The 26,777-nt window shown below is 40.8% G+C and overlaps 2 protein-coding genes across 13 annotated transcripts in view; one reads left to right on the top strand and one right to left on the bottom strand.

Moving 5' to 3' along the window:
- LOC147033531 (E3 ubiquitin/ISG15 ligase TRIM25-like) overlaps positions 1–26,777 on the bottom strand; it is a 472,162-nt gene that overhangs the window by 45,233 nt on the left and 400,152 nt on the right. For 2 of the 12 annotated variants that reach the window (XM_085855241.1, XM_085855248.1), the window contains exons 1-2: positions 16,059–16,196; positions 3,121–3,783 (exon numbers count right to left, since the gene is read on the bottom strand). The exons of 4 other annotated variants lie outside the window; for them this stretch is intronic. In XM_085855241.1, the coding sequence (XP_085711367.1) occupies positions 3,121–3,783; positions 16,059–16,142 (747 nt within the window). In that variant the 5' untranslated portion in view covers positions 16,143–16,196. Of the gene's footprint in view, positions 1–3,120; positions 3,784–4,046; positions 4,372–6,426; positions 7,438–15,863; positions 16,039–16,058; positions 16,198–26,777 lie in introns of those variants that run through there. 6 more of the 12 variants (XM_085855287.1, XM_085855277.1, XM_085855259.1 and 3 more) reach the window with 6 other exon arrangements.
- Positions 16,287–26,777, top strand: part of LOC147033536 (E3 ubiquitin-protein ligase TRIM39-like) — a 136,147-nt gene continuing 125,656 nt past the window's right edge. Inside the window, exon 1 of the mRNA XM_085855065.1 lies at positions 16,287–16,700. The gene's annotated coding sequence lies outside the window, so the exon portion shown is untranslated. The remainder of the gene's footprint in view (positions 16,701–26,777) is intronic.

Here is a 26,777-nt window from a genome sequence, read left to right as displayed (position 1 = left end):
ACCACCAAAAACCCTCCACCACCCTCACCTCTCTCCTTCTACGGCCATTCCCGCACCACCTGTGAACACTGAGCGTCAGGCTGTCTTGGGCTCGTTCAGCGATACGCACCAAGCCCCGAGCGCAAATAGTGGCCTTTCCGAGGGAGAATTCGGATCAAGAACGCTACACGCCCACTTCTGATCCGTCCAATTAGCAAGCGCGGAGCGGCTTGGCCCCGCCTCCAGGCGCGTCTGTGTGAAATCGATATATGCAAATTCTAGGATCAGGGGAGGTTCACGCCCACTTTTCCTCCGTCCAATTGGCGAGTGTGGCTCCGCCCCCGAGGTCATCCTGATCCGGATATTTGCATATTGTTTTCTCCTGCCGGCCTATAAAACGGCGAGCGCAAGGCGAATCGTGGCAGAGTGTGGCAGTAGCAGAGTGTGGCAGTAGCAGAGTGTGGCAGTGGCAGAGTGTGGCAGTGGCAGAGTGTGGCAGTGGCAGAGTGTGGCAGTGGCAGTGTGTCGGCAGGGCAGATTGAGTCGAGTCATCGGTGTGGCAGCGAGTTGGGTTCTGCAGTCGGCTGAGGAGGGTTGCGGGAAGAGGCAAAGGAGCTCGGGTCCGAGGCAAGAAGGACGGCTGTCGGCGACGAGGTCGCGGTGTGAGATCGCTTGTCGCGGGACCCAAGCCAGCCAGCCATTCTCCTCCCCCAGGGCATCAACAATTCCCCCTTTCCCCCGCGCTGAGATAGTGCAAAAAAGGGGCCCCGTTCCCACCCCACTCCAAATGTCGTGCCAACGAAACCTGCCAAGGATCATGGAGTCGGGGCACAGCCACGCGGCCACATCTGCGGCTCGTCCGCCAACCCGTCACGAGGACGCGGGTAGGACCCCCCCCCCGGTCTCGCAGACCTGGCCGCTCCTCCAGGTCACGCGCACATATTGGCCTCCAGGCCTGTCTGCCCCCTAGTCTATGAGGGTGGCTTCTTTCCTTTGCTTTTGAGTAAATGTGTGTTGGCGCCATCTGTAAAGTAGAACTGTATAAGTGTTGCCGTGTGTACGCGTATTCGGTAGTAACTCTGCGTCATTGTTTCTTTTGTTTTTACTGCTATATGTGCATTTGACTGTTTGGCGGTATATGTGTGCTTTCCGTGTGTCGCGTAATAAATGTGCATTGTGTGAACTGTTTTCCCGTTTCGCTTCGTCTTTTCTTTATTGACCCTCCATCCTGCTTCTCGTAAAGGGTTCGTAGTGGGCTTAATACGCCCGGTAATTAATCTGAACCGTCCAGGTCGGCGAAAACACCGCTCGGTTATCCCGATAGCACGGAACGGGCTGCCCAAGCGGCCCGTGTCCGGAGTCGACCTGCGGCGAGGTGCGATCGACCGGTCGACCATCCGCGCAGGTACTTAGGTAGATCGAATTTGGCGAGCGACCCTATCCTGCGCGGGTGGGCAATTGGCACGGTCGTGGTGGGGCTTCATATATCAAATGTCTTATTGAAGAAATAACTAAAGCAAAAGTAGATAAAACAAATAAGTTGGAGAGTTTGAAGAAAATAAACATCCTTGAATGGACAAAGAATTTTGACAGTTGTCAAGAAATCAATGGAAAAATAATTTACCATAATCTGAAAATGGTATGCTCAGACAAGAGCATTAAGAGAAGTTTGTCATTTCATCTCTGCTCAACAAAGATACTTAAACCAAGAACCATATTCAGGTATATTGTTTGTTAATACACTCGATTGTGATGAGTGTTATAAGAAAATCAAGTCATTCCCTAAAATAGAACATGAACAAATATTTGTTGGTTCACTGTTTGAGTATGGTGAGAAATTTGATGATTTTGGTGAAAAATGGGGGTAGTCAAAAGTGGTGAAAATATGAGGAAAGTGGGCAGAATATTTTGGGAAACTTTAGGGAAGAAAAGTCTCAAAAGTGGGGTCTAAAGGAAGTACAACAAGGGAAATTGGGAGGATTTGGGTGTCGATCAATGTTTCCATACTTTTTCCCATTCACTTACATAAAATGACCCAGAAGCCCCATAACCCTACTACTGATGTGTATTGTGCCAAGTTTGAACAAAATTGGACCATGCCTGTCTGAGAAATGGTTGGGGACACATTTACATAACAAAATGGCCACTAGTTAGCCATCTTGGATGTATCCTCGAAAAACAATTACGTGTATACGTAAGCCATCATTCATTATCTGGCTGCAAAATTTGAACATTGGTAAATGCTGTCCGAGAAATGGTTGAGGATGTGTTCAACATCAGGTTTTTTTTACAACTAAAATGACCACCAGTCGGCCTCCTTGGATCTGATGTTGAAAAAGAATGATGTGCATAAGTAAGCCATCATTTGTTATTGGTGTGCTAAGTTTAACCAACATTAGTAAATGCATGTCACAGAAATGTCTGAGGACGTGTATTAATATGGCCTCCAGTTTACCAGTCAGCCATCTTTAATCAGATCACAAAATAAAATAAGGTGCAAGTGTATGCTGTTGTGTGCTGTGTTTTTGCCAAGTTTTAACAAAATCAGACCATGCATGTCAAATAAATTGTTGGGGACATGTTAAAGTAACAAAATGGCCACCAGTCAGCCATATTGGATCTCATTTTGAAAAGAAAAGACATGAGTATGCAAGCCATCATTTGCTATCTGGGTGCCAAGTTTGAACAACATCGTTAAATGCATGTCCGAGAAATGTTTGAGGACACGTTCAACACCGGGTTTTTTTAACAACTAAAATGGCCGCCAGTCTGGCCATCTTGGATCCCAAAAAAAAAAAATTATGTGCATATGTATACCATCATTGTTATCGCTGTGCCAAGTATGAATAAAGTTGGTCCATACATGTCCGAGATATGGTTGCGAACGCATACGAAAATTGAGACCAAATCCATAAGCCCCATTTTGGACCAAGTCCAACTGGGGCATAATAATTCTGATAAGATGCTCATTCTCAGAAATCTCAGGCTTGTGAGAAATATTCTGCTTCCATGACGTAAAAGCTGATCATAAATGGATAATCACCAATCAGACAGTAAAAAAAAAAAAAATTCAGACCGAAACACAACCATCTTCCATATAAAACAATAATATATACAATAACCATTTTTTCACTGACTCACCTTTAGTTCAGTATGAGCAAATTCTACACCAATAATGTTGTGGTTCTGATGTTGTCCACCTGTGCACGTGACGCACATCAAGCTCCCGTCATCCTTGCAATAGAGTTGAATTGGCTTTCCATGCTCAGTGCATCTTAGTTCCTCAATGTTCACTCCAGGATCCACCAGTTTGTGCCCTTTCTGTTGATGAGGCTTCAGGTGTTGCTCACAGCAGAGTATCTCACAAGGTACACACCTCTTGGCTGCCTCTTTATTGCAAACTTCGCAGTAACCATCAATGCACTCTGATTTCACTCCTTTTTCAACTTTCACATCACCATGTACTGCATCGCTGACATCAACCTCCAATCCAACCTTTCTCTTTTTCAACTTAATATTTTCTACTAAGTTGGCAACGGTCACATTCTTCTTGAGTTGTGGTTTTTGCGAAAAAACTTCACGGCAATTTGGGCAAACACAACCTGTGTCTTCTTCCTTGCTCTCCCAGGATGACTCCACACACACACGGCAAAACGAGTGGCCGCATGGCAAAGCAATGGGCTCCTTGTAGAGGTCAAAGCACACTGGGCATGTTAGTTCATCCAAAACAATTCCAATATCAGAGGGATAAGAAGCCATCTCCTTGGGGACAGAGATGAGTGTGAAGCAGAGTTGAATTGAAACCTGAAAATGGAGATTGAAAATTCGAAAAACTTAAAAATAATGAAAGAGCAAGTATATAAACATAAAGAACAATTCGGTTTGAAATAATCATTCAGGGTATTAAATGAAAAACTACAAACTGAAGAAAAAGCCAATCAGAAACAACATCCCAAACACAGGTAACAGAACAGAGCACCAGGTTTCTCATGACAATGTACTTGTGTCGATGGATCTGATGGATGACTGAATGAGAGTTTGAGTAAAACAAAGTTCAAAAGGCACACCTGGTATCATCACATTGGTACAATGGATATTTCAACAGCACATTCGGGGAAGAGCGAGAAAATTGAATGTGTGAAAGAGTTTTCTTATCTTGGTTGTGTGATTGCCTCAGTCCTCGGCATAACTGGATAAATGAATGACAGAAGGCAATAAGTGATGAGATGAGAATAATCCAATACTAAATCTGAAAATGATCTCACAGACGGGGTGAGATTTGTGTACATCGTTACTGTGTGGACCAGAGAGAGCACTGTGAACCTTTACACCCTCTGTGGGAGCAGCATGTCTGTACATGACACGCAGGAACACGACAGGACAGGGTGTGTGTGTGTGTGTGTGTGTGTGTGTGTGTGTGTGTGTGTGTGTGTGTGTGTGTGTGTGTGTGTGTGTGTGTGTGTGTGTGTGTGTGTGTGTGTGTGTGTGTGTGTGTGTGTGTGTGTGTGTGTACGTTAAACAGATTGAAGGAAGGATGATGCAATCGAAGAAGTTTTTCGGATCACTGATATAAACAGGATGTGTTGCTTGCCATGTTGGATTATCAACATGAAACACTTACTTTTAATGGGACGAGAGAATTACAAAACAGAGGAATTGTGGGAAACAGTTGAACTACTGGAAGTAAATAAATATGGATGAAGATTATTGTAAAATGGAGTAATGAATATCAGGGTTCAGTGAGAAATACATTTATTTGTTTCCTGCACAAGATGGAGGTTCATAGAAGAGAGGGTAGAAGGACAACATACTGATGGTGGGACAACATTTGGACGCAAACTAACAAAAGGAATGACTGAACAGAAAAAGTGGAAGAGAGGAGGTGAGCATACATAGTATCCTGTAATTAAAAGGGTTAATGGTGGGATGGTGGGGGAGAAAAGATTGAGGCCGGGGTTGGGGATGACAAGCTTTCAGCTTCTGTGAAAAGGTGTAGTTAGAAGATCATTGAAAAGCAGATTCCAGTTGCCCGGTTCAAATCCGGCAAGTCGTGTCAAAACTATCATGATGGTCATGCATTTCAAAGATCCCCTGCCGGATTCTCACGTCTGAAGCCATGACACCGTGCAGGTGGGGATCCCTAAATTGAGCAATTGTTGCATTGATAGGCGATCACATGACAGACCTTATCAGGGTCGAGCAATCCTTAGTCCCTTACGCAATGTTATCTGGCATCAATCTGCCTTCAACAGGATTTGTTAAACCACCAGATAAAATTAGCAGAATAAACAGAATGAACCATAGACAAGGTCATCATATACATGCACTGGAGGGGTGGGGGGGGATGAGTGGTCCAGATGAGTTTGAGGCAGCAAACGCATGTATGGGCAGCATTTGCAATTCAATACAAACTATTAGAAAAATAATATTTTTAGATATACACATCTTAAAATCAGATCCTCTTCAAGCTTCTTCTTATATTGATTTACCAAAAGAGATAAAACTTAAGAAAGTGGTTGTTAATATTCAAAACAAAGATAACTAGCATCCGTTGAAGACAAAGTCTTCGATATCCCCCGCCATAGTAAATGAGGATCAACAAACTTATATTCCCTAAGCGTGTGCAATATGTATGTGAAGTTTCCCCTTGATCTGACCAGCCATTCTGGAGAAGATGTTTGAAGGTTTAAGAGTAAATTCAATATGGCCGCCAAACTATGTGACCTATCAATTAGAAATTAACAAACTTCTGAAAGGATGTCTTGGGGAAAGTGCATGTGAAATTTTGCCTCAATCTGTCCAGCCATTCTGGAGAAGAAGATTTTTCAAATTTATTAATTTTCTATCCAAGATGGCTGATGAACCATGTGACCTATGACATCATAAATTTACATTCTGCCTCCAATCCTCCAGTGGAATATGTGTGTGAAGTTTCGTGTTAATCGGATGAGGTGTGTTTTTCTATCCAAGATGGCCACCAAACCATGTGACTTGTGATGTCATAATTTTTACTATGTATGCAGACATGATGGAAAATGATAGTTGCAAATTTTCGCTTCATTAGGTTATGTGATTCCAGAGAAAACATTATTTAATATTTTCCTTGAATACAACATGGCGACCAAACCATGTGACCTATCAATTAGAAAATATCAAAAGGCACCAGTTCACCACTTGCTTGATATGTGTACCAAATTTCGCAAATGTATCTTGAGGGGATTTGTAGTTAAGCTCCGGAAACGAAATGTGACGGACAGACGGACGGACGGAACCCATTTCTATATCCCCGCCAACTTCGTTGGTTGGCGGGGGATAAAAATACCCGTGCCCATGAAACTTTGTCGGCTTAACCGCAAACTTGAAACCATAAACTATTCACATCACAAGTATTTTACAGAGAGAGAATCAACAAGAACATATGATGAAAACTTCCAGGGCGAGGCTTGCCTGGTCTGGTTCCCTGGATCTTTGCAGCAAACACTCATCTGAATCTGATCTGTCTCCGCAGAGCAGGCCATGCAGCGAGAATCGGATTGTATGTGAATCATCGGTGGTACCAGCAAGCAGAAGATTCCAATTGATGATGGAACAGCAAGAAGAGGATGCCAATCCACCAAAGATCAACAAGAGGGAGATTCCAATCGACAGACCACGAGCAAAATTGTGATTACAATTGATGGATGACCAGCAAGAGAGGGATTCCAATCAAACGACGACTAAACTCAGACATGTTCACGCGTCCTTATCTGCGTGCTCAGTGGCTTCTTATCAGGTCCAGCGGCTGCTGGCTGTTTCTCGCTGCATCTGGATCCTATGGGTGAGAATCGCTTTGTGCAAGGACACCAGATTACACATTTATGCATTGCCGGTCAAGGATTTAAAGCACATTGACAGATTAATGAAGGTATCGATTAAAACATGAATGCAGGAGGAAAGTGGGAGATTTGGACACAACACAAAATGTAGGAGTGACCTTTAACCCTGTCTAGACATATCTTGACACGTTAAGGCCTCAAACACAAATACCGTATGCTTAATGCTCAACATCTAATGAAATAACTGTGCTATGTTACTCCAGTTAATCCTTGTGGGATTCCGGCATCATTGGCCCCTCCTTTCTCCGAGGCCCGCTCCAGACCCAGGAACAACGATGGCGTCAGCTTGTAATGAAATAAACGTAACCATCTGTTCTGATTCCGCATGCGTTCATGGTTCATTCCTACTCTCGGTGTGGGGAAACTTTTCTACTCATTTGCACGCTATGCACATCCATAACATTTATGAAATCCAGATATAATTTCTTTAGATTTAAGAATCGACATACAGTGGTGCCTTTCGATAGACAGGGCAAACCCAAGGAAAAAATAACATTTTTTCCAGTCAAGGTTTTCTCAGTGGATTCATCATCATGAACCCATACCATTTGATATTAGCTTGGGGACCACCCAGAATTTTGCCTTAAATTCAAGATGGCGGCCAAAATTCAAAATTGCTGCCAAAATTACCTTTAGGAGATTTATACTGCCTCATAGTGTTTCCTGTCAAGTTTTTTCAGTGGTTGTCATCCTGAACATATATCCTTTGAGAGAGCTTGGGAGCCACCCAGGATTTGGCCTAAAATCCAAGATGGCTGCCAAAAATCAAAATAGCTGCTAAAATTAAATTAATTAGCTTTATACTGCCTTATAGTTTGTCCTGTCAAATAATTTCTCAGCAGTTCCGGCATACAGTTCCTTTAAGATTAGCTTGAGGGACACCCAGGATTTGACCTCAAATCCAAGATAGCTGCCAAAATCATCTTAATTATATTCAAACTACCTCTTAGGTTTTTCTGTCAAAGTTTTCTCAGTGGTTCCACCATTCCAAAACTATGTCCTTTGTTATTAGCTTGGAGGGCACCCAGGATTTGGCCTCAAATGCAAGATGGCCACGAAAAACCAAAATGGCCACTAAAATTACCTCAAAATTGATATTTCATCTTATTTGTCCCCAAGAATGTTCCGTTCTCAGAGAGCAGGGTTTAGGGGGTGTGAAATAATTATGGGACCTGGGGGAGGGCGAAATTTCCGGATAGTGTGCCATTGTCTTGCGAGCCCGTCTCTACAATCCATGCGGATTTGATAACTGAGACCACAATCAACCGAGAAGTGAAGGTCAGAGGTGGTCCAATGCAAGGTGGATACAGTACCAATGAGAGCACAACAGATACATTCGTCAAGACCAGTCATATCATGGCTAAGATCAGAGCTACACTGAAGGAAAGGCTCAATATCATCACCTCCTCAGCCCACAAGGAGACCACAATAGCGGCCCGAATACACCATGAAAATATGGTTCATAATCTAGTACTTCAGCATGACAAATACTTCGACCCATTCCTGAATGGTCCCGCTCGTCATTTGAAGACTGGTGTGGAAATTGATTGTGATGTTGTAAGAGGATTGATGTCATCCACAGAAGCTGTTAGACCGCATAAGAAAGACCCAAAAGTTGTGAATATCCCGAAAGAAGACAGACAGGCCTTCGGTTTACTGGTAGGCAAAGCAACATCTCCAGAGGAGGCACATTCATATCCCTTGACTACTGTTCCACGAGCTTTAGCCACACCAGAAAGAGATTTGAGACAAGGTTCAAAAGCAGCATTGAGGAACTACCTCATAGAAGAGTCTGAATCAGTCTGTGAGAACCAGCCAAATGAAGGAAATTGGCTTATAGATGGAATGGCTGCTGTGAAATCTGTTCCTGCTCAGCAAACTTGGGGGAAATATGCAGCAGCCCTGTTGAAATTTTGCTTGCCAGCAAGTGACTCCAAACTGCAGCAACTGGGAATCATATTTGATGCATACAGTACAGCCACAACGAAGGAGCTCACTCAACGTTGCCATGGCACACCTGGAAGAAGAACTCACATCACAAGCTCTGAACAGGACATTCCTAAAGGGAAAGATTGGGACTCGTTTCTGCGAAACTCAGAAAATAAGACAGAACTGATTAGATTTCTAGTCGATTACTACAAGACCGATGCTGTGAGATCCAAGCTGAAAGTTCCACTAACTGTGGCAGATGAAGATAATACCTGGTTAATAACGCAACTCAATATCGAGATGCTTGACTCCTGCAACCACCACGAAGCTGACACCAGACTCATCCTCCATGCATCCAAGTCAACAGATCCTGTAATTGTCAGGGCGACAAATACAGATGTCTTTGTATTCCTGACCGATGCTTATTCTGTCAATAAACCATTACAAGACTGGATGATGAAGATTGACCATGAGAGGTATGTTCGCGTCAAAGCTCTAACTGACTGATTAGGTGACGAAATGTGTTAAGCACTTCCTACCTGCCACAGCATTACAGGGTGTGATACAACCTCTTTTCCATTTGGTGTTGGTAAAGTAAAACCACTGAAGAAGACGAAGAAACTGGGAAAGTTCCAACTCCTCTCGCAACTTGGCACATTGCGCACTTCAGTTGAAGACATCGCCGATGCTAAGACCTTTAGAACCTGCATGTATGCTGGAAGTGAACATAAAGAGTATGTGAGAACAAGGAACAGAATGTATGACAAGCAGAAAGTGAAATCCAGTTCAAGTATCTTGCCAGATGAGAGTAGCACCAAGGAACACCTCAAGAGGAGCGATTTACAAGCTTTCATCTGGTATCAATGTCTGAAACAAGATATTGAGTATCCTTCCATCAAATGCAGAGGTTGGGAAGAAATGGAATATGGTATTCGGCCAATATGGTTCACCTGCCCCCAATTCCCACCAAGCCTTTTGGTGACGACAGCAGAAGAAGGTTAACACCAGGTAAATATACATTTATTTATAGTAAAGCTACAGAAGGTTTCCATTTGCTGTTTCAGACTAGTTGTGTGTCATTTAGTAATACAATTCACAGCCTTATATGATCGAAATCAATTTTAAAAAGCATTCAAATCATTTCCGATCATACAGGTGACATTAATTATGATGCAGACAGAAGATACGAGACACACGGCCCAGCCCCCAACGAAGAAGAGAAGAACGAGACCCAGCCATAGTGAAGACAAAGGAGACGACAGCACATGAGGGGACGAGAGTACTGGAAGTGACAGCGACAGCATTGAAGAGCAGTCGGCTCCCTCTTCTGGCAGTATTAGAGCAGTCCACTCATCTGACTCGCAGACGGACAGTGACTTGGATAATAGCGAATGAACATTAACTCTGGACTTGCAGTTCTATCTTAATTATGTGTTTGTATCACCAATTTTGTTTGTGAATTGAACTGTAGGATGACCAGAAAATGTGGTTAATATTATCTCAATTTACATTTTGTGGCCTGTTTTGAGTGAGAATATCATATTTACATGATAATAAAGCTCAGTTGAGTATTCTAGACCCCCAAATCAATTTCCGCTACCATTATAAACCCCATATTAGGTACAAAAAGTTAATTTAACAGGAAAAGAGAAACCTTATTAATTCAATTTTGAGGTAATTTTGGTGGCCATTTTGGTTTTTCATGGCCATCTTGCATTTGACACCAAATCCTGGGTGCCCTCCAAGCTAATAACAAAGGACATAGAGTTTGAATGGCGCAACCACTGAGAAAAATTTGACAGGGAATCATAAAAGGTAGTTTGAATATAATTCAGATGATTTTGACGGCCATTTTGGATTTGGATTTGAGGTCTTGGATTTGAGGTCAAATCCTGGGTGGCCCTCAAGCTAATTTTAAAGGCTATAGGTCCAGTATGCCGGAACTGCTGAGAAAATTTTGACAAGAAAAACTATAAGGCAGTATAAACCTAATTGATTTAATGTTTGCAGCCATTTTGATTTTTGGTGGCCATCTTGGATTTTAAGTCAAATCCTGGATGGCTGCCAAGCTAATCTCAAAGGATATATGTTCAGGATGTCAGGAAACACTACGAGGCAGTATAAATCTCCTAAAGGTAATTTTGGCGGCAATTTTGGATTTTGGCCACCATCTTGAATTTGAGGCAAAATTCTGGGTGGCCCCCAAGCTAATATCAAATGGTATGGCTTCAGGATGATGAATGCACTGAGAAAACCTTGACTGGAAAATGTTATTTTTTTTTTCCTTGGGTTTGCCCTGTCTAAGAAGGTCGACACCCCCTTTTCAAAAATTTCACCTTTTGTTGCCTTATAGCCTGGAATTAAATTGCATTAAATCAGTCTTTTTCCACATTTATTTACACATCGTAACCCATAACTTTCAATGAAAAACAAATTCTACACATTTCAGAAAATTTATGAAAAATACAATACAAGAAAATCTTGGTTGGATAAGTGTCCACCACCCACCACCGCCCCTCCCCCCCTTGAGTTAACACTTGGTGGAAGCACCTAGACAACAATAGCAGCTGTGAGTCTGGTGGGATAGGTCTCTACCAGCTTTTCACACCATGATTGCACAATATTTTCCCATTCTTCTTTTCTTCTGGAAGAAAAGAGAGAATAAAGTCAGGGAAAATGAGTGAGTAAGAAAAATGTATGATGAAAAGTATATGATGTTTGTTTGCAAGAAAGAGAGATTAAAGTTAGGCCAGTCGCTATAGTTTGAGTGAGGCAGAAAGTAAGACCAGCAATCCAGACATGGAGAGTGTAAGATGGTTCCAGGCACCACTTTAACGCTCCCAAGTCAGAACGGTAGTACTGTTATGAATTTGGAAGCCTTGTGCACACAGACAGACACCCTATAGCTCAGTTATATCGGTAAGTGTGTATTTCTCGTGAGGGTCCCGTCCCTTGCTTAATAGCTAATTAAATGTTCATGCGCTGCAGAGTTATTTTGATAGTTAGGGTTTTCTTTGACAATTTTACATCCATAAATCTTCGACAACAACACCAGCATCATCCTCACCTTCACCTCGCTCTGGCCGACGCCATGGCGCCCGTGGTGGGCGGAGTTCAAGGAGGAGCCTCACGGCGGCTCTCGCCCAATCAGGGAGATGCAAGCGAGTTCCTCGGCGATCGTCCAATGACCAGAGCCCACGCAGGATAATATTCCTCTGCCTGTTTGGGGGGCGGTCCGCAGCGACGGCCGTCACGCCCCCCCCCCCCGGTCCAATCAACAGACGTGGCGCGCATTTTGGCCAATGACAGAGGTGACGAGCAATTTTGCGTGCCAAAACCGTCCAGTGAGGGAAAGTGGGGAGCGAGGAGGCATCCCTCCCCCCCCCCTGGACAAGGGTGAATAAGGTTGCGGCACGATCAGACTGGGAGAGAGAGTGTGGTTGTCAGGACGAGCACGAGAAGAACAAGGGGGATTGAGTTTGGTCCACTCGAGCTCTGATCGCATCTCGCTGGCGCTTGGTTCCTCTGATCGCATCTCGCTGGGGCCTGGTTCCTCTGATCGCATCTTGCTGGCGCCTGGTTCTTCTGACCACATCTCGATGCTGGTCTGGTTCGCTCGTCTCAGCCAAACTGCACGAGGCGGGAAGGTCCATGTCCGTGTGTGTGTGTGTGTGTGTGTGTGTGTGTGTGTGTGTGTGTGTGTGTGTGTGTGTGTGTGTGTGTGTGTGTGTGTGTGTGTGTGTGTGTGTGTGTGTGTGTGTGTGTGTGTGTGTGTGTGGGCCCGTGTGTGGGCCCGTGTGTAAGTAGAAATCGTTAAGTGCTTGCTCTTTGTACATTGCATGACTAGATTCGGTGTTAATTCTGCTCTGTGTTTTCCCTTTCCCTATTGTAAATAAATCCATGTGTTAAATGTATCAGCTCGTTTGTATTTTCCTCATTGGTTTAACACGGTGCGTGTTGGGAAATTTGGGAAGCGACAAAGTGTGCATTTGGACTGACAGGACCTCGGTAACCACCCGCTCGGGTTACGCCCAGGTCGAGCACGGAAACGACTCGTCCTGTTCGAGTCCCATCGAGGGTGTGAATACTCAGTAGTTTGCCATGTGGGCCTCTAGGTATTTTGAAGTTTGACAAATAACCCTGTCCCACGTGGTCGATTTATTGACGATTCACAGTCCTGTAAGGGACCCTTACCTGTCGGAGTTTTCCGAAAGGTACAATCTAGATTCCAGGTGTTCGTTAGAGTCAACCCTACTGCTCCACCTCGCGGTCGTGCTCGCAGCCGACGCCCAGCACGTAACAGTACCACCATGGGCAGTTGCTGTCTACAATCTACTACGTAAAAATTGAATGTGAATCATCAGATTTGTCGGGAGTTGTGTGGGGAGGATTGACGGACAGCAATCTTCAAGTCATGCCACATATTTTCGATTGTATTTAGGTTGGGGATCTGACTGGGCCACTCAAGGACATTTATCTTTTTGTTCATTAGCTACTCCAGTGGAGCTGTGGCTGTATGCTTTGGGTCGTTGTCATGTTGAAAGGTGAACATCCGTCCCAATTTCAACTTTCCTGCAGAGGGCAGCAGGTTTTCCCCGAGGGTTTTTCTGTATTTTGTTCCATCCATTTTCCCTTCTATTCTGACAAGTACACCAGTCCCTGCTGATGAGAAACATCCCCTTAACATGATGCTGCAACCACAATGCTTCACAGTAGGGATGGTGTTCTTTGGGTGATGTGCTGCATTGGGTTTGTGCCAAACATGTTTTGAATTTAGGCCAAAAAGTTCCATCTTGGTTTCGACACACCACAAAACTTTTTGCCACGTGGTTTCAGAATCTCTGGATTGGTTTATTGCACATCACAAATGGGACTCAATGTGGGCTTTTTTGAGTAATGGCTTCCTTCTTGCCACCCTACCATCCAGGCCAGACTTGTGGAGTGCTTAGGAAATTGCTGTGACATGCACACAGTGACCAATCTTTGCCATAAAAGCATGTAGCTCTTTCAAAGTTGCCATGGGCCTCTTGGTGGCCTCTCTCATCAGTCTCCTCCTTGCTTGGTCATCTAGCTTGGAGGGACGGCTTGATCTCGGCAGGGTCTTGGTGGTACCAAACGCCTTCCACTTCTTAATGATTGTCTTGATTGTGATCCAAGGGATATGCAAGGCCTTTGAAATATTTTTATACCCATCCTCCGATCTGTGCCTTTCCACAACTTTATCCCGGAGGTATTTTTAAGCTCCATGGTTCTCATGGTTGAGTCTTTGCTGTGAAATACACTATGCAGCAGAGGAAACCTACAGGAACAGCTGATTTTATTCTCAGAATCATGGCAATTTAACATAGGTGGAGGCCAATTAACTTGATGTGTTTTTGAAGGTGATTGGTTACACTCAAGCTAAATTACAATTGCTATTGCAGGGGGGATAGAAGTTATCAAGCGAAGATATTCCAGTTTTGCATTTTTAATAAATTTTCTGAAATTTGTAGAATTTGTTTTCCACCTGAAAGTTGTGGGTTATGATGTATAAATAAATGTCGAAAGAGTCTGATTTAATGCAATTTAAACTCCAGGCTACAAGGCAACAAAAGGTGAAAAGTTTGAAAGTGGGTGTACACTTTCGATAGGCACTGTATTAATTGTTTCAACAACAAGAAAATACATCTCCCTTGCCTTCTCCATCAAAACCCTGAGCAAAAGGTGCACCTGTGGCACCCCTAACACCACAGCATCCACATCCACATCCACACCGTTACCTGAACCCACCTCACCACCCTCAGATTCAAGCCACAAATCCTTATCAAAAATATTAAATACATTCCACGGCGAGAACAGCTTCGTTGAGTGCATACCTCCACCAGGCTGAACAGTTCGAGTTTTGTATCCAATGATCGGCCGGATCTGTATCCGGACCTTCAACAAAATCAAATCGGCGTGTTCTTGTCACGTTCTCAACTCATCCACCAAATTTCGTTGGAATCCGTCAGTAACTTTTTGACATTGTATGCTGTATATTGTTTTTGGCTCCATCTCACAAAGATGAACAATCACTAAAAAAAAATTTTTTCGTATCCAAACCCGCATCTTCACCAAAATCAAATTGATTAGTTCTTGTCACACACATAATCGGAACACCAAGTTTTGTTAAAATCTGTCCACAACATTTTGAGATATCCTGCTTAGACAAACAGATAGACAGGGGTGTAAACATCACCTCCGTCCCCCTTCGGTAGTGAAAGTAATAAAACCAAAACACAACCCTGAACTAACATCCCCAACCACAGGGGGTCATGCTTTGACCCGAGATGTGTTGTCCTTTGTTGGTGCTGACCCAGAACAACACTTTTTGGTGATATTTACCCCGATTAGGAACAAAACCCCGATCAGGAATCACGTTACAAACACAACTAGCAGCTGCACCTGGTTACGTGTCCATACCCCATGAGCTGATCCCCTTTGTAATAGTTTAACAAGTGAAGGTTATCAGATTGTAATTGAGTTCTGAATAAGTAGATTGTGACACAGGGGATTGTTCTCTATTACACGGAATCAGCTTTTGTGGAATAAAATTTCATTCCTTTCTCCACAAACGTTCACATTGTAATGTTATCAGGAATGAATAACTGGATTCTCGTAACAAGGGTTATCTTCACATTGTACATACATCTTTGGGTTCTTCTTCTTCATCAACAACAAATCACATTGTACATTCATCTTTGGGTACCACTACTACAACAACAACAAATCACATTGTACATTCATCTTTGGGTACCACTACTACAACAACAACAAATCACATTGTACATTCATCTTTGGGTACTACTACTACAACAACAACAAATCACATTGTACATTCATCTTTGGGTCGCACTACTACAACAACAACAAATGATATTGTACATTCATCTTTGGGTACTACTACAACAACAACAACAAATCATATTGTACATTCATCTTTGGATACTACTACTACAACAACAACAAATCACATTGTACATTCATCTTTGGGTTCTTCTTCTTCCTCTACAACTTCTACAACTACAACAACAACAACAACAACAACAACCCACAACGAACCAGGAACTCTGTCGGTGGTTCCTCTCACTCCCTGTAACGGACGTCTTCCTGCCGAACCACACAAGTCTTCCCGATCTGACTCTCTACACTCTTCACCTCCTTCATTATCAGAGTGAAACAAGCACGATCATTGTACAACATTCCTCATTAATAACTTGATCATTCATTAACCCGGTCCGAGTACAGACACGTTACCTCTCCTGCTGATGAAGATTGAAAAACGTGGAAAAACATCCGCTGATTGAGATCTCTGGGAGGAGCTTCCTTCGGTGACGTCATGAACGTGATGACGCAGCCTCGCAGAAGAGCGTGATCTGCCGTGGATTCAAATCCCACGACACGCACGTCACGTGGTTATTTAAATAACAGCTTTTCAACTTGTTTTTTTTTTAACTTGAGTTTATTTTGTTGTTAAAGAATAACCGAATGAGGGAACAACCCGCGGGTATTTAACCCTTCCACGTGATGATAACCTGAACTCGAACCCCGTTCTCTCTCTGTTCATCCGGTTTCATTCTCATTGATCAAAACAAACATCATTCGGGAATCCCGACCCACCGACGTCATCCGATCGATGTTCGAGTTCGGAAAGTTCAATCGGAGCCTGAACTGAACTCATTGGGGAGAACGAGCTTCAAAACGTGTTTCAGATCAACCCTGGACGGCTGGGTTCGAATCCCGACCCAGCTATAAACTACCGTCCTGGTGTTTCACAGGCAGGGCGATTCATCAAGGTGTTGATCTTCGTCCCAAGGATGGACGGAAAGCCGGCCGTCCCGTGTGCTGGCATTAGTTGGTGGATGTTAAAGAACACACAGTGTCCTTCGGGAAGAGCAGGCAAGCTATCGCCGGCATCCTGAACAAATTATAAATTCCTGCTGTTACTCACGAAGCACTGCATCAGATACACAGAAGTGCTCCAAGTGATGATGATAACATACACCACGTGTACACACAAATTAATGAATGAATCGTCATGGAATATATGTGGAGGCACTCACTGTATATGTCCCAAGCAAGTCATCATTGTTCTTGCAAACATCGTTGCACTGCAGGTTCAGGGAAAGTTTAAACCCTGCCAACAATGAGCACTGTCAGAGAAAAAACAGATGGCCTTGTTGAACACTCAGGAAGTAACACAAGCTAATTGTCCCAGCACTTACTGGGGTGACCTTGCTTTGCATTGGCCTTGCTTTAGCAAGATAATAACAGGAAAAAGGCCTTGCTATTAGTGAAGATAATGACAGGAAAAAGGCCTTGCGACTAATCAAGATAATGACAGGAAAAATGCCTTGCTTTAGCAAGATAATAACAGGAAAAACGCCTTGTGATTAGTGAAGATAATGACAGGAAAAAGGCCTTGCTTTAGCAAGATAATAACAGGAAAAACGCCTTGCTATTAGTGAAGATAATGACAGGAAAAACGCCTTGCTATTAGTGAAGATAATGACAGGAAAAAGGCCTTGCGACTAATCAAGATAATGACAGGAAAAAGGCCTTGCTTTAGCAAGATAATAACAGGAAAAACGCCTTGTGATTAGTGAAGATAATGACAGGAAAAAGGCCTTGCTTTAGCAAGATAATAACAGGAAAAACGCCTTGCTATTAGTGAAGATAATGACAGGAAAAACGCCTTGCTATTAGTGAAGATAATGACAGGAAAAAGGCCTTGCTATTAGTGAAGATAATGACAGGAAAAAGGCCTTGCTATTAGTGAAGATTATGATGGTAAAAAATACCTTGTTAGTACTCAAGATAATGACAGGAAAAAGGCCTTGCTATTAATGAAGATAATGACAGGAAAAAGGCCTTGCTATTAATGAAGATAATGACAGGAAAAAGGCCTTGCTATTAGTCAAGATTATGATGGTAAAAAATACCTTGCTATTAGTCAAGATAATAACAGGAAAAAGGCCTTGCTAGTAATCAAGATAATGACAGGAAAAACGCCTTGGAAGTAGTCAAGATAATAACAGGAAAAACGCTTTGCTATTTGTGAAGATAATGACAGGAAAAAGGCCTTACTAGTAGTCAAGATTATGACGGGAAAAAGGCCTTGCTATTAGTCAAGATAATAACAGGAAAAAGGCCTTGCAAGTAGTCAAGATAATAACAGGAAAAAGGCCTTGCAAGTAGTCAAGATAATAACAGGAAAAAGGCCTTGCTATTAGTCAAGATAATGACAGGAAAAATGCCTTGCTAGTAGTCAAGATAATGACAGGAAAAAGGCCTTGCTATTAGTCAAGATAATAACAGGAAAAAGGCCTTGCTATTAGTGAAGATAATGACAGGAAAAAGGCCTTGCTATTAGTCAAGATAATAACAGGAAAAAGGCCTTGCTATTAGTCAAGATAATAACAGGAAAAAGGCCTTGCTATTAGTCAAGATAATAACAGGAAAAAGGCCTTGCAAGTAGTCAAGATAATAACAGGAAAAAGGCCTTGCTATTAGTCAAGATAATGACAGGAAAAAGGCCTTGCAAGTAATCAAGATAATGACAGGAAAAAGTCCTTGCTATTAGTGAAGATAATGACAGGAAAAAGGCCTTGCTTTAGCAAGATAATAACAGGAAAAACGCCTTGCTATTAGTGAAGATAATGACAGGAAAAATGCCTTGCTAGTAGTCAAGATTATGATGGTAAAAAATACCTTGTTAGTAGTCAAGATAATGACAGGAAAAAGGCCTTGCTATTAATGAAGATAATGACAGGAAAAAGGCCTTGCTATTAGTCAAGATTGTGATGGTAAAAAATACCTTGTTAGTAGTCAAGATAATGACAGGAAAAAGGCCTTGCTATTAATGAAGATAATGACAGGAAAAAGGCCTTGCTATTAGTCAAGATTATGATGGTAAAAAATACCTTGCTATTAGTCAAGATAATAACAGGAAAAAGGCCTTGCTAGTAATCAAGATAATGACAGGAAAAACGCCTTGGAAGTAGTCAAGATAATAACAGGAAAAAGGCCTTGCTATTAGTCAAGATAATAACAGGAAAAAGGCCTTGCAAGTAGTCAAGATAATGACAGGAAAAAGTCCTTGCTATTAGTGAAGATAATGACAGGAAAAAGGCCTTTCTTGTAGTCAAGATTATGATGGTAAAAAATACCTTGCTAGTAATCAAGATAATGACAGGAAAAAGGCCTTGCTATTAGTGAAGATAATGACAGGAAAAAGGCCTTGCTAGTAGTCAAGATAATAACAGGAAAAAGGCCTTGCTTTAGCAAGATAATAACAGGAAAAACGCCTTGCTATTAGTGAAGATAATGACAGGAAAAAGGCCTTGCTAGTAGTCAAGATTATGATGGTAAAAAATACCTTGCTAGTAGTCAAGATAATGACAGGAAAAAGGCCTTGCTATTAATGAAGATAATGACAGGAAAAAGGCCTTGCTATTAGTCAAGATTATGATGGTAAAAAATACCTTGCTATTAGTCAAGATAATAACAGGAAAAAGGCCTTGCTAGTAATCAAGATAATGACAGGAAAAACGCCTTGGAAGTAGTCAAGATAATAACAGGAAAAACACTTTGCTATTCGTGAAGATAATGACAGGAAAAAGGCCTTGCTAGTAGTCAAGATTATGACGGGAAAAATGCCTTGCGAGTAATCAAGATAATAACAGGAAAAAGGCCTTGCTATTAGTCAAGATAATAACAGGAAAAAGGCCTTGCAAGTAGTCAAGATAATAACAGGAAAAAGGCCTTGCAAGTAGTCAAGATAATGACAGGAAAAAGTCCTTGCTATTAGTCAAGATAATGACAGGAAAAAGGCCTTGCTATTAGTCAAGATAATGACAGGAAAAAGGCCTTGCTATTAGTCAAGATAATAACAGGAAAAAGGCCTTGCAAGTAGTCAAGATAATGACAGGAAAAAGGCCTTGCTATTAGTCAAGATAATGACAGGAAAAAGGCCTTGCTATTAGTCAAGATAATGACAGGAAAAAGGCCTTGCTATTAGTCAAGATAATAACAGGAAAAAGGCCTTGCAAGTAGTCAAGATAATGACAGGAAAAAGGCCTTGCTATTAGTCAAGATAATGACAGGAAAAAGGCCTTGCTATTAGTCAAGATAATGACAGGAAAAAGGCCTTGCTATTAGTCAAGATAATAACAGGAAAAAGGCCTTGCAAGTAGTCAAGATAATGACAGGAAAAAGGCCTTGCTATTAGTCAAGATAATGACAGGAAAAAGGCCTTCCTATTAGTCAAGATAATGACAGGAAAAAGGCCTTGCTATTAGTCAAGATAATAACAGGAAAAAGGCCTTGCAAGTAGTCAAGATAATGACAGGAAAAAGTCCTTGCTATTAGTGAAGATAATGACAGGAAAAAGGCCTTGCTATTAGTCAAGATAATGACAGGAAAAAGGCCTTGCTATTAGTCAAGATAATAACACGAAAAAGGCCTTGCTATTAGTCAAGATAATAACAGGAAAAAGGCCTTGCTATTAGTCAAGATAATAACAGGAAAAATGCCTTGCAAGTAGTCAAGATAATAACAGGAAAAAGGCCTTGCTATTAGTCAAGATAATGACAGGAAAAAGGCCTTGCAAGTAGTCAAGATAATGACAGGAAAAAGTCCTTGCTATTAGTGAAGATAATGACAGGAAAAAGGCCTTGCTATTAGTCAAGATTATGATGGTAAAAAATACCTTGCTATTAGTCAAGATAATAACAGGAAAAAGGCCTTGCTAGTAATCAAGATAATGACAGGAAAAACGCCTTGGAAGTAGTCAAGATAATAACAGGAAAAAGGCCTTGCTATTAGTCAAGATAATAACAGGAAAAAGGCCTTGCTAGTAATCAAGATAATGACAGGAAAAAGTCCTTGCTATTAGTGAAGATAATGACAGAAAAAAGGCCTTGCTTTAGCAAGATAATAACAGGAAAAACGCCTTGCTATTAGTGAAGATAATGACAGGAAAAAGGCCTTGCTAGTAGTCAAGATTATGATGGTAAAAAATACCTTGCTAGTAGTCAAGATAATGACAGGAAAAAGGCCTTGCTATTAATGAAGATAATGACAGGAAAAAGGACATGCTATTAGTCAAGATTATGATGGTAAAAAATACCTTGCTATTAGTCAAGATAATAACAGGAAAAAGGCCTTGCTAGTAATCAAGATAATGACAGGAAAAACGCCTTGGAAGTAGTCAAGATAATAACAGGAAAAACACTTTGCTATTCGTGAAGATAATGACAGGAAAAAGGCCTTGCTAGTAGTCAAGATTATGACGGGAAAAATGCCTTGCTAGTAGTCAAGATAATAACAGGAAAAAGGCCTTGCTATTAGTCAAGATAATAACAGGAAAAAGGCCTTGCAAGTAGTCAAGATAATAACAGGAAAAAGGCCTTGCTATTAGTCAAGATAATGACAGGAAAAAGGCCTTGCTATTAGTCAAGATAATAACAGGAAAAAGGCCTTGCTAGTAATCAAGATAATGACAGGAAAAACGCCTTGGAAGTAGTCAAGATAATAACAGGAAAAACACTTTGCTATTCGTGAAGATAATGACAGGAAAAAGGCCTTGCTAGTAGTCAAGATTATGACGGGAAAAATGCCTTGCTAGTAGTCAAGATAATAACAGGAAAAAGGCCTTGCTATTAGTCAAGATAATAACAGGAAAAAGGCCTTGCAAGTAGTCAAGATAATAACAGGAAAAAGGCCTTGCTATTAGTCAAGATAATGACAGGAAAAAGGCCTTGCTAGTAATCAAGATAATGACAGGAAAAACGCCTTGGAAGTAGTCAAGATAATAACAGGAAAAACACTTTGCTATTCGTGAAGATAATGACAGGAAAAAGGCCTTGCTAGTAGTCAAGATTATGACGGGAAAAATGCCTTGCTAGTAGTCAAGATAATAACAGGAAAAAGGCCTTGCTATTAGTCAAGATAATAACAGGAAAAAGGCCTTGCAAGTAGTCAAGATAATAACAGGAAAAAGGCCTTGCTATTAGTCAAGATAATGACAGGAAAAAGGCCTTGCTATTAGTCAAGATAATAACAGGAAAAAGGCCTTGCTATTAGTCAAGATAATAACAGGAAAAATGCCTTGCAAGTAGTCAAGATAATAACAGGAAAAAGGCCTTGCTATTAGTCAAGATAATGACAGGAAAAAGGCCTTGCAAGTAGTCAAGATAATGACAGGAAAAAGTCCTTGCTATTAGTGAAGATAATGACAGGAAAAAGGCCTTGCTTTAGCAAGATAATAACAGGAAAAACGCCTTGCTATTAGTGAAGATAATGACAGGAAAAAGGCCTTGCTATTAATGAAGATAATGACAGGAAAAAGGCCTTGCTGTTAGTCAAGATTATGATGGTAAAAAATACCTTGCTATTAGTCAAGATAATAACAGGAAAAAGGCCTTGCTAGTAATCAAGATAATGACAGGAAAAACGCCTTGGAAGTAGTCAAGATAATAACAGGAAAAAGGCCTTGCTATTAGTCAAGATAATAACAGGAAAAAGGCCTTGCTTTAGCAAGATAATAACAGGAAAAACGCCTTGCTATTAGTGAAGATAATGACAGGAAAAAGGCCTTGCTAGTAGTCAAGATTATGATGGTAAAAAATACCTTGCTAGTAGTCAAGATAATGACAGGAAAAAGGCCTTGCTATTAATGAAGATAATGACAGGAAAAAGGCCTTGTTATTAGTCAAGATTATGATGGTAAAAAATACCTTGCTATTAGTCAAGATAATGACAGGAAAAAGGCCTTGCTATTAGTCAAGATAATAACAGGAAAAAGGCCTTGCAAGTAGTCAAGATAATAACAGGAAAAAGGCCTTGCTATTAGTTAAGATAATGACAGGAAAAAGGCCTTGCTATTAGTCAAGATAATAACAGGAAAAAGGCCTTGCAAGTAGTCAAGATAATGACAGGAAAAAGGCCTTGCTATTTGTGAAGATAATGACAGGAAAAAGGCCTTGCTAGTAATCAAGATAATGACAGGAAAAAGTCCTTGCTATTAGTGAAGATAATGACAGGAAAAAGGCCTTGCTATTAGTCAAGATAATGACAGGAAAAAGGCCTTGCTTGTAGTGAAGATAATGACAGGAAAAAGGCCTTGCTATGAGTCAAGATAATAACAGGAAAAACGCCTTGCTAGTAATGAAGATAATGCCAGGAAAAAGGCCTTGCAAGTAGTCAAGATAATAATAAGAGGAAAAACGCCTTGCTTTAGCAAGATAATAACAAGAAAAAGGCCTTGCTATTAGTGAAGATAATGACAGGAAAAAGGCCTTGCAAGTAGTCAAGATAATAACAGGAAAAAGGCCTTGCTATTAGTGAAGATAATGACAGGAAAAACGCCTTGCTATTAGTCAAGATAATGACAGGAAAAAGGCCTTGCTATTAGTCAAGATAATAACAGGAAAAATTCCTTGCAAGTAGTCAAGATAATGACAGGAAAAAGGCCTTGCTTTAGCAAGATAATAACAGGAAAAACGCCTTGCTATTAGTGAAGATAATGACAGGAAAAAGGCCTTGCGAGTAATCAAGATAATAACAGGAAAAAGGCCTTGCAAGTAGTCAAGATAATGACAGGAAAAAGGCCTTGCAAGTAGTCAAGATAATGACAGGAAAAAGGCCTTGCTAGTAGTCAAGATTATGACGGGAAAAATGCCTTGCGAGTAATCAAGATAATAACAGGAAAAAGGCCTTCCTAGTAATCAAGATAATGACAGGAAAAAGGCCTTGCAAGTAGTCAAGATAATGACAGGAAAACGGCCTTGCTTGTAGTGAAGATAATGACAGGAAAAACGCCTTGCTCGTAATCAAGATAATGACAGGAAAAAGGCCTTGCTATGAGTCAAGATTATAACAGGAAAAAGGCCTTGCGAGTAATCAAGATAATGACAGGAAAAAGGCCTTGCTTGTAGTGAAGATAATGACAGGAAAAAGGCCTTGCTATGAGTCAAGATAATAACAGGAAAAACGCCTTGCTAGTAATGAAGATAATGCCAGGAAAAAGGCCTTGCAAGTAGTCAAGATAATAATAAGAGGAAAAACGCCTTGCTTTAGCAAGATAATAACAAGAAAAAGGCCTTGCTATTAGTGAAGATAATGACAGGAAAAAGGCCTTGCAAGTAGTCAAGATAATAACAGGAAAAAGGCCTTGCTTTAGCATGATAATAACAGGAAAAACGCCTTGCTATTAGTGAAGATAATGACAGGAAAAAGGCCTTGCTAGTAGTCAAGATTATGATGGTAAAAATACCTTGCTAGTAGTCAAGATAATGACAGGAAAAAGGCCTTACTATTAATGAAGATAATGACAGGAAAAAGGCCTTGCTATTAGTCAAGATAATAACAGGAAAAAGGCCTTGCTAGTAATCAAGATAATGACAGGAAAAACGCCTTGGAAGTAGTCAAGATAATAACAGGAAAAACGCTTTGCTATTCGTGAAGATAATGACAGGAAAAGGCCTTGCTATTAGTGAAGATAATCACAGGAAAAAGGACATGCTATTAGTGAAGATAATGACAGGAAAAAGGCCTTGCTAGTAGTCAAGATTATGACGGGAAAAATGCCTTGCGAGTAATCAAGATAATAACAGGAAAAAGGCCTTGCAAGTAGTCAAGATAATGACAGGAAAAAGGCCTTGCTATTTGTGAAGATAATGACAGGAAAAAGGCCTTGCTAGTAATCAAGATAATGACAGGAAAAAGGCCTTGCTATTAGTGAAGATAATGACAGGAAAAAGTCCTTGCTATTAGTGAAGATAATGACAGGAAAAAGGCCTTGCTATTAGTCAAGATAATGACAGGAAAAAGTCCTTGCTATTAGTGAAGATAATGACAGGAAAAAGGCCTTGCTATTAGTCAAGATAATGACAGGAAAAAGGCCTTGCTATTAGTCAAGATAATAACAGGAAAAAGGCCTTGCTATTAGTCAAGATAATGACAGGAAAAATGCCTTGCTATTAGTCAAGATAATAACAGGAAAAAGGCCTTGCTATTAGTGAAGATAATGACAGGAAAAAGGCCTTGCTATTAGTCAAGATAATAACAGGAAAAAGGCCTTGCTATTAGTCAAGATAATAACAGGAAAAAGGCCTTGCTATTAGTCAAGATAATAACAGGAAAAAGGCCTTGCAAGTAGTCAAGATAATAACAGGAAAAAGGCCTTGCTATTAGTCAAGATAATAACAGGAAAAAGGCCTTGCAAGTAGTCAAGATAATAACAGGAAAAAGGCCTTGCTATTAGTCAAGATAATAACAGGAAAAAGGCCTTGCTATTAGTCAAGATAATAACAGGAAAAAGGCCTTGCAAGTAGTCAAGATAATGACAGGAAAAAGGCCTTGCAAGTAATCAAGATAATGACAGGAAAAAGTCCTTGCTATTAGTGAAGATAATGACAGGAAAAAGGCCTTGCTTTAGCAAGATAATAACAGGAAAAACGCCTTGCTATTAGTGAAGATAATGACAGGAAAAATGCCTTGCTAGTAGTCAAGATTATGATGGTAAAAAATACCTTGTTAGTAGTCAAGATAATGACAGGAAAAAGGCCTTGCTATTAATGAAGATAATGACAGGAAAAAGGCCTTGCTATTAGTCAAGATTATGATGGTAAAAAATACCTTGTTAGTAGTCAAGATAATGACAGGAAAAAGGCCTTGCTATTAATGAAGATAATGACAGGAAAAAGGCCTTGCTATTAGTCAAGATTATGATGGTAAAAAATACCTTGCTATTAGTCAAGATAATAACAGGAAAAAGGCCTTGCTAGTAATCAAGATAATGACAGGAAAAACGCCTTGGAAGTAGTCAAGATAATAACAGGAAAAAGGCCTTGCTATTAGTCAAGATAATAACAGGAAAAAGGCCTTGCAAGTAGTCAAGATAATGACAGGAAAAAGTCCTTGCTATTAGTGAAGATAATGACAGGAAAAAGGCCTTTCTTGTAGTCAAGATTATGATGGTAAAAAATACCTTGCTAGTAATCAAGATAATGACAGGAAAAAGGCCTTGCTATTAGTGAAGATAATGACAGGAAAAAGGCCTTGCTAGTAGTCAAGATAATAACAGGAAAAAGGCCTTGCTTTAGCAAGATAATAACAGGAAAAACGCCTTGCTATTAGTGAAGATAATGACAGGAAAAAGGCCTTGCTAGTAGTCAAGATTATGATGGTAAAAAATACCTTGCTAGTAGTCAAGATAATGACAGGAAAAAGGCCTTGCTATTAATGAAGATAATGACAGGAAAAAGGCCTTGCTATTAGTCAAGATTATGATGGTAAAAAATACCTTGCTATTAGTCAAGATAATAACAGGAAAAAGGCCTTGCTAGTAATCAAGATAATGACAGGAAAAACGCCTTGGAAGTAGTCAAGATAATAACAGGAAAAACACTTTGCTATTCGTGAAGATAATGACAGGAAAAAGGCCTTGCTAGTAGTCAAGATTATGACGGGAAAAATGCCTTGCGAGTAATCAAGATAATAACAGGAAAAAGGCCTTGCTATTAGTCAAGATAATAACAGGAAAAAGGCCTTGCAAGTAGTCAAGATAATAACAGGAAAAAGGCCTTGCAAGTAGTCAAGATAATGACAGGAAAAAGTCCTTGCTATTAGTCAAGATAATGACAGGAAAAAGGCCTTGCAAGTAGTCAAGATAATAACAGGAAAAAGGCCTTGCTATTAGTCAAGATAATGACAGGAAAAAGGCCTTGCTATTAGTCAAGATAATAACAGGAAAAAGGCCTTGCAAGTAGTCAAGATAATAACAGGAAAAAGGCCTTGCAAGTAGTCAAGATAATGACAGGAAAAAGTCCTTGCTATTAGTGAAGATAATGACAGGAAAAAGTCCTTGCTATTAGTGAAGATAATGACAGGAAAAAGGCCTTGCTATTAGTCAAGATAATGACAGGAAAAAGGCCTTGCTATTAGTGAAGATAATGACAGGAAAAACGCCTT

This window comes from Eptatretus burgeri, chromosome 2 (genome assembly GCF_056783735.1).
Source record: "Eptatretus burgeri isolate ZD-2024b chromosome 2, Ebu_testis_v1, whole genome shotgun sequence".
Lineage (NCBI taxonomy): Eukaryota > Metazoa > Chordata > Myxini > Myxiniformes > Myxinidae > Eptatretus > Eptatretus burgeri.
The sequence above is the reverse complement of the archived record's forward strand: the minus strand, read 5'-3'. Positions and strand labels throughout refer to the sequence as shown.